The sequence below is a fragment of the Thalassophryne amazonica genome, chromosome 4 (genome assembly GCF_902500255.1).
Source record: "Thalassophryne amazonica chromosome 4, fThaAma1.1, whole genome shotgun sequence".
In the NCBI taxonomy this organism is placed as follows: Eukaryota; Metazoa; Chordata; class Actinopteri; order Batrachoidiformes; family Batrachoididae; genus Thalassophryne; species Thalassophryne amazonica.
In genome coordinates this window covers 127,819,923-127,835,389 of record NC_047106.1, presented here as the reverse complement: position 1 = coordinate 127,835,389, position 15,467 = coordinate 127,819,923, and the positions used below count along the sequence as shown (strand labels likewise).

Below are 15,467 nucleotides of genomic sequence, written 5' to 3'. Positions count from 1 at the left end.
TTTAAAGTCCTCAAACATTCCTTTAGAAATGTAGCTCAGTTTTTTCATGAAAATAAATTGAAATTGGATTACCTCACTGGCAGACCACAGTTATATTGTATCTTTGTAGTGTTGTGAATTTAAAATTCTATTTCTGTTTTCATTCCTCTACTACTTGCTATTTTGCACAGACACATGGAACAAATGCAATTTCCTCAGGGATTAATAACGTATTCTGATTCTGACCTTGCTGTGCACTCACAGAAATATTTAACCCTAACTTTTAAGATTTATGTAATTTTATTACATGACAAATTCCCATTTACTTTTTTAGATAATTTTAATACAACCTACCAAATAAACCTTACATGATGCATATTCATTACTGTAATAATTTGAAATGCACAATCCTCAGCTTTATGTATTTAGTATTAATAAAATATAATTACTCTAAATCAATAAAAATGACAGTATTTATTTAAAATACATAAAGTATATTGTTTGAATTGCATAATAATTATGTTACTTATGCTATTTATCTTGTATAGGTAACATTATTATTATTATTATTATTAGGTTTGTATTAATCTTATCTAAAAAAAAGTAAATGGGAATTTGTCATGTAATAAAATTACATAAATCTTAAAACTTAGAAAAGAAGATAAGATAAAACTTTACTGATCTCACAGAGGAGAAATTCACGTTACGTCAGCTCTTAAAAAGGACACAAGATGGGTGCAAGTAGAGGAAAATGTTCATCAACAGCGTGTGCAAGGATAAGCAATAATAATACAAGTAACAGTACAATGAAATAAGAAAATGTGGTAGAAATAGAATATATATACGAGGTCTATTAGAAAAGTATCCGACCTTATTATTTTTTTCAAAAACCATATAGATTTGAATCACGTGTGATTACATCAGACATGCTTGAACCTCGTGGGCATGCGAGAGTTTTTTCACGCCTGTCGGTTACGTCATTCGCCTGTGGGCAGTCTTTGAGTGAGGAGTCGCCCACCCTCTCGTCGATTTTTTTCATTGTTTAGGAATGGCTCAGAGACTGCTGCTTTGTTTGATCAAAATTTTTTCAAAACTGTAAGGCACAACTGAGTGGACACCATTCGATAAATTCAGCTGGTTTTCGGTAAAAATTTTAATGGCTGATGAGAGATTTTGGTCTGGTAGTGTCGCTTTAAGGACGGCCCACGGCGCCTGACGGCGATCTGCGCTTCGAGGTGGCAGCGTCTCGCCGTTTCAAGTTGAAAACGTCCACATTTCAGGCTCTGCTGACCCAGTAAGTCGTCAGAGAACAGAGAACTTTCAGAAGAAGTCGGCATGAGGAGTTTATTTGGACATTCCATTGTTAACGGACATTTTGTAATGAAAGAACATGCGGGCAGAGTCGCATGTCGGGCCGGATCCGACCGCGGGGGGTCGCGACAGGAAAAACACCTCCGTTGGAAACCTTAACGGGCAAGTTGGAACATGCCCAAGCTGTTAAACAATTTCTCAGTTACTCACTTGTTGAAAGCCATCATAAGCCGCCTGAATTTTACAAATGGTTTTCAACACGGAGGTGTTTTTCCTGTCGCGGCGCACACAGATTTGCCGAGTCATCACGGAAAGGACTCGGCGAATTTGCACGCACGTCTTTCATTAAAAAATGTCCTTAAACAGTGGAATGTCCGCATAAAGTCCTCATGCCGGCCTCTTCTGAATCTTCTCTGTTCTCTCATGACGTCCTGGGTGAATTAAGCCTTAAATTAGGATGTTTTCAGCTCGAAACAGGCCGACGACGGCGCCTGGATGCGCTGCAGGATGTCCCGCTCCGTGGGAAGTCCTTATACCGACAGAAACACCCCATAATCTCTCATCAGCCGTTAAACTTTTCACCGAAAACCAGCTTAATTTCTCGAATAGTGTCCACTCGGATATTCCTCACAGGTCCAGAAAAAATTCTGATAAAGCAACGCGCGCCGTCTGGAGCAGCGTGTGAAACAAAGGAATTCAGCCGAGAGGGCGGGACCACATCTCACTCAAGGCCTGCCCACAGGGAAATGACATCACTGACGTCACGTCATTCAAATCCATATAGTTAAAAAATAAATAAATAAAAGGGTTTATTATCTAAGAGACCTTGTGTGTGTGTATATATATATATATATATATATATATATATATATATATATATATATATCACACATACATACATGCACACCCCTACACACATACGTATACACATACACATATATGCATATATATATGTACGTATGTATATAAGTACATATGCATATATATAAACATGATTGGGATTGAAAAAGAGATAGGAGCATCTTATTTACAATATGTGAAGTGGAATTTAGATGTGATAAGGTGACATTAGTGCTGGGATTTGTAAACGAGTTGATTTGTGGACATATTAATATTGCACATGATATGTGGACATATTATTGCATGTGGTTATTTCACAGTGTTATTGTACAGTCTGACAGCAGCAGGGAGGAACGACCTGCGGTATCGTTCCTTCTTGCACTGAGGGTGCCTCAGTTTGTCACTGAAGAAGCTGCTCAGCTCCACTACAGTCCAGTGCAGAGGGTGAGAGGAGTTGTCCATGATGGATTTGAACTTGGTTAACACCCTCCTCTCAGCCACCTCCTCCAGAGACTCCAGAGGACAGCCCAGGACTTCCTGACCAGCTTGTTCAGTCTCTTTCTCTCCCGCTCTGTGCTGCCCGGGGCCCAACAGACGACAGCATAGAGGAGAGCTGAGGCTACAACACAGTCATAGAAGCTCTTAAGCAGAGGCCTGCTCACTCCAAAAGATCTCAGTCTCCTCAGGAGGTGGAGGCAACTCTGTCCCTTCTTGTACAGGACGTCAGTGTTGTGAGTCCAGTCCAGTTTGTTGTTGAGGTGAACACCCAGGTATTTGAAACTGTCCACAGTTCTATGTCCTCCCCCTGGATGTTCACTGGTGGGTGAGGTGGTGGTATCCTCCTGAAGTCGATCACCATCTCCTTCGTCTTACTGGTGTTGAGACACAAGTGGTTGCGCCCAAACCAGTCCACGAAGTCTGTGATGACCGACCGGTACTCCAGCTCGTTCCCCTCAGACACGCGACCCACAATGGCGGAGTCATCAGAGAACTTCTGGAGATGGCAGCTGTCCGTGTTGTAGGTGAAGTCCGAGGTGTAGAGGGTCAAAAGGAAAGGTGAGAGGATGGTGCCCTGGGGTGCCCGGTGCTGTACCTTACCACCTCAGACTGACACCCGTGCAGCTGCATGTACTGCGGGCGGTCAGTGAGGTAGTTGATGGTCCAGGCGGCGAGATGTCCATCCACACCTGCGTCCTCCAGCTTCCCCCGCAGCAGTGCCGGTCTGATGGTGTTGAAAGCGCTGAGAACATGACTCTCACAGCACTCCCGCCGGTCTCCAGGTGTGTAAGCACTCGCTACAGTAGGTAGATGACAGCTTCATCTACCCCGATGTTGGGCCTGTAGGCGAACTGCAGTGGGTCCAGGATGTCGCTCACCACAGTGCGGAGGTGAGACAGGACGAGCCGTTCCATGGTCTTCATGAGGTGGGAGGTCAGGGCAACTGGTCTGTAGTGGGCCGGTTCCTGGGCGTGCAGTGTTTTGGGAACTGGGACCACACAGGAGGTCTTCCAAGTTAGGGTTAAATATTTCTGTAGGTGTGAGGCAACAGTGCTTAACCCCTAAGCCACCGTACTGCCATGAACAGTATTGCCCCCCCTCCCCCCAAAAAAAACACTCTTGGATTCAGTCAGGAATGCTGTTATAATGCTGCACCTTGCAAGATGTCCCACTTTATTCCCTTTTGGGATTACTCCTCCCACAGACATACATTCACAGCAGATAGTTTTGAATGAAAAACATTCTGAGGTTTTCTTGCACTGTGCACCACCAGCCCACTTTATGTTGCAAAACATGTCCTGTGACTTTGCGGGTTTTGTTGTCCCGTGGTCGTCGCCTGCAGGATCCTTACAGTAAACTGTCTGAAAGCACTTTAAGGTGAAACCAGCTAAACGTGAAAGTGCTGCAGGCACAATGACAACTTGATTCATAAATAATGTAGAGATACAAATTCAAAGCCAAAGATTTCTTGTTATTTCAGAGTAATATGTGTGAAGTTTAAATGTGTGTGGTTTGAATACCAAACAAAACAATAATTTTCTTGGAGGAATGTGGTGCATTTTTCATTGTGTTGGTTTGCTCTTGATTTTAAGGAGATGTGTAATAGTTTTTCTGTCTCGCTGCAGGTAAAGCCAGTGTCTCACTCACCAGCATGTCATGCACCACCTGAGGATAATCGTACACCAGCTTCCAGGAAGGTGTTACCTGAAAGTTGATCCTTGTCTTACAACGACTGGCTGGACAGCTTGATTGACGCTCGCTGAAACGATGAGACGTGTTTCGAGACTCATTGTTGTGTTCATCATTAGCAGTTTGCTTTTCATCTTCATCTACGTTAGCCTAAATTTAGAGGCCGCCTATAGACCAAAGGCTGTTCTGGAAGACTTTATGAGACATTTCAACGACCAGGTCCAGGACAATGTTGTGACCATACATTTCTCCAAGACAAATGTCTTCTCTGTGCCTCCTGATGTTGGCAGTGTGTCTGTTTCCGATGGTTTCAGAACGATCATCCCTGTCAACAGTGCGTACTGGAACCGGCAGTTGCACTCGGTGCTCAGGCAGCTGGACAACGGGGAAGACTTTCTCCAACGCAATTCCGACTGGTCCCATTGTGAAGACACTAATCAAGACCAACTGCAAACCAACATTCACGACTTTTCCTCTTACCCGTACATGTTCCAGGAGTTTGTACGTGGCATGCACTGCATTTCTGCTCCAATCCTGATTAGTCAAACCCACAAGTGCACCTCAAACATGGATAACCAAGACAACCAGATCTTCTTGCTTTTTGCTATCAAGTCAAGTCCTGAGAACTTTGTGCAGAGACAGGCGGTGCGGGAGACATGGGGTCGAGAGGGTGTGTATCTCAGTGGACTGAGAGTGCGCACGGTGTTTCTTCTGGGTAGCGCCGCACTGGATGATCCCATCCTCAGCCCTCTGCTGTCATTTGAAGCTAACCAGTATGGAGATCTCCTGCAGTGGGACTTCTTGGACTCTTTCTTTAACCTAACACTCAAATTCAGAATGTTTCTCCATTGGTCACTGAAGAACTGTCCTCATGTGTCCTTTGTCTTCAACGGTGATGATGACGTATTTGTCAACACGCCAGCAATACTCCGCTACCTGACGTCTCTAGATCCTTCAAAGGCCTCTCAGATTTACATGGGAGACGTCATAAGAACAGCCAGACCCCACAGAAACCCCAAAATCAAATACTACATTCCTGTGAGTTTCTACGACGGCCCGTACCCCGAATACACAGGTGGAGGCGGATTTGTCTTCTCAGGATCTTTACTGCAGCCCTTGTATTCCATCTCACGTGTAATTCCCTTCTACCCCATTGACGATGTCTACACCGGAATGTGCGTCAAAGCACTGGGGATTGTCCCAAAGGCACACACAGACTTTCACACATTTGACATCAAGAAGGAGGATCGAGAGAATCTTTGTGTCCATAAATATCTTTTTCTGGCTCACCAGCGCACCCCACAGGAGATAAAGAAGCTGTGGAAGGGCATTCACAATGGCTCTTTGATTTGCAGAACCTAACGTAGATCATGGACCAATGAAGAAGCACTAATGCAATTTGTACTTACCTCTCAAACTCAGCACACTTTCTTGTATGTTGCCTCCACTTTCTTCATTGATGATTATTCAAAACATTTTTTTTCTTTTTTGTGAGAGAGGACTGGAGAACAGTTTTACTTCTTTGCAGTAATGCATATCTCAGGACTATAGTTAGATCTGCTCTGTGTAAGCCTGATCCCGTCAGATCTCAGAAGCTAAGCAGTGCGGGACCTGGTTAGTACTTGGATGGAAGACCTCTTTGGAACACCAGCGGCTGTGTGTGTGTCTCCCTGGGTAACACTGGAGTTGCGTCAGGAAAAGCATCCGGCGTAAAACTTGTGCCAAATATCAATGCAGATCTGGTTGTATCCACTGTGGCGACCCCGAACACACACAAAAAAAGTGATGCAAATTATTGGTTGAGCTACAGCCCCTGGCAAAAATTATGGAATCACCGGCCTTGGAGGATGTTCATTCAGTTGTTTAACTTTGTAGAAAAAAAGCAGACCACAGACATGACACAAAACTAAAGTCATTTCAAATGGCAACTTTCTGGCTTTAAGAAACACTATAAGAAATCAGGAAAAAAAATTGTGGCAGTCAGTAATGGTTACTTTTTTAGACCAAGCAGAGGGAAAAAAAATATGGAATCACTGAATTCTGAGGAATAAATTATGGAATCACCCTGTAAATTTTCATCCCCAAAACTAACACCTGCATCAAATCAGATCTGCTCGTTAGTTTGCATCTAAAAAGGAGTGATCACACCTTGGAGAGCTGTTGCACCAAGTGGACTGACAATGAATCATAGCTCCAACACGAGACATGTCAATTGAAACAAAGGGGAGGATTATCAAACTCTTAAAAGACGGTAAATCATCACGCAATGTTGCAAAAGATGTTGGTTGTTCACAGTCAGCTGTGTCTAAACTCTGGACCAAATACAAACAACATGGGAAGGTTGTTAAAGGCAAACATACTGGTAGACCAAGGAAGACATCAAAGCATCAAGACAGAAAACTTAAAGCAATATGTCTCAAAAATCGAAAATGCACATCAAAACAAATGAGGAACGAATGGGAGGAAACTGGAGTCAACGTCTGTGACCGAACTGTAAGAAACCGCCTAAAGGAAATGGGATTTACATACAGAAAAGCTAAATGAAAGCCATCATTAACACCTAAACAGAAAAAAACAAGGTTACAATGGGCTAAGGAAAAGCAGTCGTGGACTGTGGATGACTGGATGAAAGTCATATTCAGTGATGAATCTCGAATCTGCATTGGGCAAGGTGATGATGCTGGAACTTTTGTTTGGTGCCGTTCCAATGAGATTTATAAAGATGACTGCCTGAAGAGAACATGTAAATTTCCACAGTCATTGATGATATGGGGCTGCATGTCAGGTAAAGGCACTGGGGAGATGGCTGTCATTACATCATCATTAAATGCACAAGTTTACGTTGATATTTTGGACACTTTTCTTATCCTATCAAATGAAAGGATGTTTGCGGATGATGAAATCATTTTTCAAGATGATAATGCATCTTGCCATAGAGCAAAAACTCAATCAATCAATTTTCAATCAATTTTATTTATATAGCGCCAAATCACAACAAACAGTTGCCCCAAGGCGCTTTATATTGTAAGGCAAGGCCATACAATAATTACGTAAAAGCAGAGAAACTGTGAAAACATTCCTTGCAAAAAGACACATAGGGTCAGTGGGCCTCATGTACCAAAGTTGCGCACTTGTGGCGTAAATTTACGGTGTAAATTTGAAGTACACCAAAGTTGCCGTGACATGTATCAAGCAGTGCGCACCTGCCCATTTCCGGCGTACGCCTGACGTGACCTTGATAAATGCGGCGGGTGAAAACAATCGTAATTATAATAAACATGCCCATAAATATTCAGACTCCGCTTCAGACACACCCTCATTTTATGACATGGAAGCCAGGAAGACGGCAAAGAAAAAGAACTCCACCAATCACGATGCGTGCCAATAGAGCGTCAAAAGCGGCCGTCGTATTGTTTTGTAGTATAATCAAAAAAGTGTTACAGTGGTCCTTCATTTATTGCGGGAGTTACGCTCTAAAAATAGCCCGTAATACGCAAAACTGCGACGTAGTCAGCGTTATTTTTTACAATTATTATAGACGTTTCAAAGCTGTAAAAACCCTGTAAAACCACTTTATACACTTTCTCAATCAGGCATGAACATTTTCTCACTTTTCTCTCGTGTGTAAACACTCTCAAAGTTCAAACCTTATTAGAAAAATAAGACCAAACTGTTTTCAGGCCCAAACATTTGTTTGAGAAATAAAAATAGAACGTTTTCCTATAAATAATTATGATGGATTTTAGAACTAACGAATTTAATTTTAACGATCAACGTACGAGGTTGGACACATAAGAAATTATTAATAGTGACTGACCAGTAGTAGAGAAGCTTGAATCTTCGTCTGGACTGGGTTGCTTGACGCGAGGACGTTTTTAGCTGAGGAAGCTTTTGCGATTTGAAACGAAACGTCCTCGCATCAAGCAACCCAGTCCAGTTGAAGATTCAAGCTTCTCTACTATGGAAACCACCTAGACAACTGAGAGCCTACACAGAAACATTATGACTGATCAGTATTTCACAGTTCCTCTGATCATGCCACTTCGTCCTGACACCGCGCCTTTTTCCACTGAGTCACACCTCGCTGCAGGTGTCTGTTTCCGAGTGACAAACACAGTTATGGGTAGTTGTTGGCACTCTTTTTTCTTCTGGGTGAGAAGATTCTTATAAACAGACACGCAGAACACAGAACACTGTAAAAAAAGGCATGCAAAATTGGACTAAAAACTCAGTGAAACCGCGAGGCCGCGAAAGGTGAACGGTGTTATAGCGAGGGACCACTGTATTGTCTTTTCACATGTCAATAATTCTTGACATGTGGATATTTGCTCGCTCAATTAATAAGACGCCTAATTTTTCAGATTTCTTTATTTTTAAAATGTATTTCTTTATTTCTTTTATTGTAACAAACGAATGGAGACGACAAAACCTGGTTGCAGCACGGGCGAATTAAGGGAATGACGAAACTACAGTTGTTATTATCAATTTCATTGTCTAAAACGATCACACCACATGAAGTTAAGCTCAGCGCTGCTCTGGCTCCAGGCTCTGGAGAAAAAGGCGCGCAGCGCTTTCTTTGCGGTCAGCGCTGTGGCCACGGATTGTGCTCGATAGACCAGCAATCCCGCAAAAAGCAGGATTTGTATTGATTATTATGTAGTATAATCAGGAAAGTGTTATTTATGTAACATATGCATTGATTTGTATAATGGCACTGTTTATCATGTTGATCATTTTTATGTGGATTCCAGCGCTGGTTCATTTTGTGTATAATTTACGTCACCTCTCGACCTGGTGTATATTTTCAGCGCAGCGTACGCCAACGACCACATTGATAAATGCCAAGTAGCGCAGCCGTTTTGCCATACACCCCATATACGGTCAAATATTGCCGTACGCACGTTGATACATGAGGCCCAATGTCATGGCCTGCAAATAGTCTGGATCTTAAACCAATTGAAAATCTTTGGTGAAAGTTGAAGAAAATGGTCCATGACAAGGCTCCAACCTGCAAAGCTGATCTGCCAACAGCAATCAGAGAAAGTTGGAGCCAGATTGATGAAGAGTACTGTTTGTCACTCATTAAGTCCATGCCTCAGAGACTACAAGCTGTTATAAAAGCCAGAGGTGGTGCAACAAAATACTAGTGATGTGTTGGAGCGTTCTTTTGTTTTTCATGATTCCATAATTTTTTCCTCAGAATTGAGTGAGTCCATATTTTTTTCCCTGTGCTTGGTCTAAAAAAGTAACCGTTACTCACTGTCACAATTTTTTTTCCTGATTTCTTATAGTGTTTCTTAAAGCCAGAAAGTTGCTATTTGAAATGACTTTAGTTTTGTGTCATGTCTGTGATCTGCTTTTTTTCGACAAAATTAAACAACTGAATGAACATCCTTCAAGGCCGGTGATTCCATACTTTTTGCCAGGGGTTGTAATAGGATTAACAAATGAAATAATTTTGACTGTGTTGAAAGTTTAGTCTACAAAGTAAAGGTCAAACAATGTCGACATCCGTTGTATTCTATGACATGTGACAGATTAGATTAGATTAGATAGAACGTTATTCATCCCTTGGGAAGACTCCCTCAGGGAAATTGAGGTTCCAGCAGCATTGTATAGCAGCACACAGGGTAAGAAGCACACAGAGTATCAAAAGTGAAAGTAAAAAACAATTTGTAAATACCCTGCAATGTGACAACTATGCATGACACATGGTGCAAACGATTCCTTTTAAAAACCCTGTTAACTAATAATTTGTATCACTTTTTACTTAAATTGAAACATCTTTAACTTCTGACCCCTGTACAAACTGAAACTGACCTTTGTCACCATTCTTGCTGTTTTTACCCCATAACTCCATAACATTCAGTCATAGATAGTCCAAACTATACCTTTTTTGGAATCATTATGATCAGACAAATAATGTGGTATAGTTTAATATGATGGCAGCATTTTTAAATTTTGACCCCTCTGTAATTCTTCATTGATTCCTACCTGGCCTCCTATTGAAAATTCAAGTGGCCAGTCAGTTTTTTCAAAAGAGTAATGTCTGAGTGTTTGTGCTGAATTTGGTGCTTGTCTCACCGTTAGAAGGATTCCTCTGTAAGTATTCTGTTATATGTGGCATTAAATACCCAGAGGTAAAGACGACACACACACACACACACACACACACACACACACACACACACACACACACACACACACACACACACACACACACACACACACACACACACACACACACACACACACACACACACACACACACACACACACACACACAAAACAAACCCTGGCTTCAGAAAGTAAAAGTATTTTTGTATTGTATTGTATTGTTACATGTGCACCTAAAACAGGTGTTTTCACTAATCAGCTCATCTACCTGCATGAAGAGTTGAACTAATTGGAATCAGCTGGTTTAATTGGAATCAGCTGGTTTAGTGTGTTGATGGAACAAACATGGTGGGACTTTTATCGATCCAGACTTCATGGTCTTTTTAAACACACTGATATTAATGAGAAGCTGTGTTTATAGAGTAATGTATAATGTTCAACATTGCGTTTTGTACAACTTCTGACTGTGTTCTCTTATGATTCTCAACTTTGTGATTTGGAAGTCAGCACTCTGTTGAATCATGAATGTTCATGGTCTTTTATACCTTAATCATATTCCCATATGGATTCTAGTTCTTGGTGTCGTTCATCACAAGATAGATCAGTGTGGCCATTAAATAGCTTAACAGTCCTCTACTAGGACAACTAAGCAGATGTAGAAGATGTATTCCTCTACATCATCTAGTTTGGTCTCCTTTTTGTATAATTTGGTCCAAACTAACAAGGCATATTCAAGTGCTGGTCTTACTATAGTTAAGAAGAAAAGAAGGAACTTTTCTTTGTCAAACTTAAAGTATGCCAAATAAAACCTATAATTTGTTTAAGTTTGCTGACTTTAGAAATAATATGTTCTCAAAGGTCCCTTATCTAAACTGACATTTTGAGAGTAATTTCTTTTGACACAGTTTCCATTGGTGTTGAACAATTTGGGAAATAATAAATACATTTTTGTGACGCGTTTCATATTTTCTTTACTTTGCAGTTACTTGAGTGAAATTGGAGCAATAATCTTTCTGACCAGGCATGTAAACTTTTTATGTCCTCTTGAAACCTCCTTACAGCTTCATTAGTTAATGTTTTCTGGGACATTTTTGTGTGTATACAATAGAATTTCTGATAATAAAGCTTCAGGCAGATAATTCTTGAATAAAACAAATGGCAAAGGCTCTAACACTGATCCCTGAGGTATGCCACTTGTTGCTAGATAGTATCCTGGTGTGGTACCATGTAAAATGACTTTCTAAGCTCTTTTTGAGAGGAAGGATTCTATCTATTAATTTTTCCACATTTCCATAGTTTCAGACTTTTCCTATAAGCCTACTATGGGTAATTTATCAAATGTTTTCATAAAATCTATGTATGCGATGAGTAAAGAATAGCCTTCATTGAGTAGCCTTGTCCAAATTTCAATGGATTATAATACTTGTACTATTATTGATCTGCCTGAAATGAACCCATACTGTTTGTCACTAAATAGCTTTTTTTTCTTGTGCTTTATGATTTCATCTCTAAACAGTGATTCCATAACCTAAAGGGGGCATAGGTCAGACTTACAGGTGTATAATTGCTGGCTAAGGACTTGTCTCCTTTCTGAATGATCACAGCCATAATTATTGGTTTGCAGAGCTTTGTGAGCTGTTCACAATTTATGGAAGCTTGAAGATAAATAAAATGTAACAAATTTGGGCTCTGGTGCGTTGACTTGCTGTAACACGCAGACACGGTTTTTGTTACGGGTGAACTGGGCAGTCACCCGGGGCACATTTTTTCATGACACATATGGGGCGGCACAACAAGCACTTAAAAAAAATTGCGGTCATCATATCACTGTGTAGGGAATTGGCAGATTGACCCCCTGCAGTTGCATGCAGGTGCCCCTGTGTGCTGATGTGCACAGAACAGAAGCAGTGACAGAAGTTTGGCGGTTGTCTCCTGTGTAACTGGGGGACAGATTACGCAGGAGGCTCTTGATGGAGCACTGGTCTGCCTCCACAACGTCTCCTGTCTGACAGAGCAAAGTCCACTTAGGGTGCAGCACAACCAGAACTCTGTGCCACATTTCTCTGTGGATTCATCCAGCGAATGAGGCAGGCATCTAGTTTATGCAATAAAAGGCGTTTGAAAGAGGACAGAAAGGGTCGAACAACAGGTTTGAATCTCACTGGAGAGAACAGGAGCTCCATTCACATTTCTTGCTGAATTGATTTGAATCTGACCCTTTTTGTGTGCCTGCAAGAGTGTGTGTTATCCAATTTTTACAATAATTATCCAGCAGCTGGAAACTCTCTTTTCTTTGTCATGTACACTGACAAAATAATCATAATAATAAGCCTCATTTTAAATTTCATTATCTTCATAATTAACTGGTTTATTTGATGGAGAAAAAGAATCAAAGGGTGACCCTCTGCTTGGGCCATGCTACCAACACAATTTACAGGAAATCTGGGGAAATTCTTAGCAAAGAAAGTCATGAAGTCATTACTAGTTAAAGTTAAAGGAATACTCGGCTCAAAAGAGCTCTGACTCTTTGTCAGCCTGGCTACAGTGCTGAAAAGAAACCTGGGGTTGTTCTTATTTTCTTCAATTAGTGATGAGTAGTAAGATGTCCTAGCTTTACGGGGGGCTTTTTTATAGAGCAACAGACTCTTTTTCCAGGCTAAGTGAAGATCTTCTAAATTAGTGAGACGCCATTTCCTCTCCAACTTACGGGTTATCTGCTTTAAGCTGCGAGTTTGTGAGTTATACCACGGAGTCAGGCACTTCTGATTTAAAGCTCTCTTTTTCAGAGGAGCTACAGCATCCAAAGTTGTCTTCAATGAGGATGTAAAACTATTGACGAGATACTCTATCTCACTCACAGAGTTTAGGTAGCTACTCTGCACTGTGTTGGTATATGGCATTAGAGAACATAACCTTGAATGCATCTGTCATTCTTACTACACTTATACTATTGTCACTCTGCTCATACTGCACCACCCTCACATACTTCTGAACCACTCAAGACTTCCTCATAAAATATCACAACCCTTTTCTTAGCACCCCATTTTAGGCTTTCTCAAAATCCACAAACATCCCATGTAAATCATCCTGACATTCTCTGCACAGTACTTCATCAGCATTTTCAGAACAAAAGCTGCATCTGCATTGTTTTTATCTCTTCATGAAACCATATTGCTGCTCACACATCCTTACTTTTCTATGGCTAGTGGAAATTAGATTGTGTGCCTGATCACATTTTTTGCTTCTGCTGTTACTGCAGCTTTGTATATTACACTTATTCTTAAAATTAGCACCAATATACTTCATCTACACTCCACAGGCATCCTCTCATTTCCAAGATTTTATAACAATCTGGTTAAAAACTCCACTGCCATCTCTCCCAAACATTTCTATTCCACCACTAGTATATCATCTGGACTAACCACCTTTCCACTCTTCAGAGGCATCTTCTCTTCGCCCTTACTAATTCACTGCACTTCCTGATTTGCTCCATCTGCACTCTTCTCTCCTTATTTTCTTCAGTCATCAGCCCCTCAAAGTACACCCTCCACCTTGACAACACACTCTTCTTGCTTGTCAGACATTACTACAACCCCTGGCAAAAACTATGGAATCACCGTCCTCGGAGGATGTTCATTCAGTTGTTTAACTTTGTAGAAAAAAAAGCAGATCACAGACATGACACAAAACTAAAGTAATTCCAAATGGCAACTTTCTGGCTTTAAGAAACACTATAAGAAATCAAGAAAAAAAAATGTGGCAGTGAGTAATGGTTACTTTTTTAGACCAAGCAGAGGGGAAAAAAATATGGACTCACTCAATTCTGAGGAATAAATTATGGAATCACCCTGTAAATTTTCATCAGCAAAACTAACACCTGCATCAAATCAGATCTGCTTGTTAGTCTGCATCTAAAAAGGAGTGATCACACCTTGGAGAGCTGTTGCACCAAGTGGACTGACATGAATCATGGCTCCAACACGAGAGATGTCAATTGAAACAAAGGAGAGGATTATCAAACTCTTAAAAGAGGGTAAATCATCACACAATGTTGCAAAAGATGTTGGTTGTTCACAGTCAGCTGTGTCTAAACACTGGACCAAATACAAACAACATGGGAAGTTTGTTAAAGGAAAACATACTGGTAGACCAAGGAAGACATCAAAGCGTCAAGACAGAAAACTTAAAGCAATATGTCTCAAAAATCGAAAATGCACAACAAAACAAATGAGGAACGAATGGGAGGAAACTGGAGTCAATGTCTGTGACCGAACTGTAAGAAACCGCCTAAAGGAAATGGGATTTACATACAGAAAAGCTAAACGAAAGCCATCATTAACACCTAAACAGAAAAAAACAAGGTTACAATGGGCTAAAGAAAAGCAATCGTGGACTGTGGATGACTGGATGAAAGTCATATTCAGTGATGAATCTCGAATCTGCATTGGGCAAGGTGATGATGCTGGAACTTTTGTTTGGTGCCTTTCCAATGAGATTTATAAAGATGACTGACTGAAGAGAACATGTAAATTTCCACAGTCATTGATGATACGGGGCTGCATGTCAGGTAAAGGCACTGGGGAGATGGCTGTCATTACATCATCAATAAATGCACAAGTTTACGTTGATATTTTGGACACTTTTCTTATCCCATCAATTGAAAGGAAGTTTGGGGATGATGAAATCATTTTTCAAGATGATGATGCATCTTGCCATAGAGCAAAAACTGTGAAAACATTCCTTGCAAAAAGACACATAGGGTCAATGTCATGGCCTGCAAATAGTCCGGATCTTAATCCAATTGAAAATCTTTGGTGGAAGTTGAAGAAAATGGTCCATGACAAGGCTCCAACCTGCAAGGCTGATCTGGCTCCAACAATCAGAGAAAGTTGGAGCCAGACTGATGAAGAGTACTGTTTGTCACTCATTAAGTCCATGCCTCAGAGACTGCAAGCTGTTATAAAAGCCAGAGGTGGTGCAACAAAATACTAGTGATGTATTGGAGCGTTCTTTTGTTTTTCATGATTCCATAA

The 15,467-nt window shown here is 41.0% G+C and overlaps 1 protein-coding gene across 3 annotated transcripts in view; it reads left to right on the top strand.

The window, feature by feature from the left end:
- LOC117508714 (N-acetyllactosaminide beta-1,3-N-acetylglucosaminyltransferase 2-like) overlaps nt 1-5,995 on the top strand; it is a 31,112-nt gene extending 25,117 nt beyond the window's left edge. For all 3 annotated transcript variants that reach the window (XM_034168532.1, XM_034168531.1, XM_034168533.1), the window contains exon 2: nt 4,254-5,995. In XM_034168532.1, coding sequence (XP_034024423.1) covers nt 4,396-5,679 — 1,284 coding nt within the window. In that variant the 5' untranslated portion in view covers nt 4,254-4,395 and the 3' untranslated portion in view covers nt 5,680-5,995. The remainder of the gene's footprint in view (nt 1-4,253) is intronic.
- Nucleotides 5,996-15,467: the final 9,472 nt, after the last annotated feature.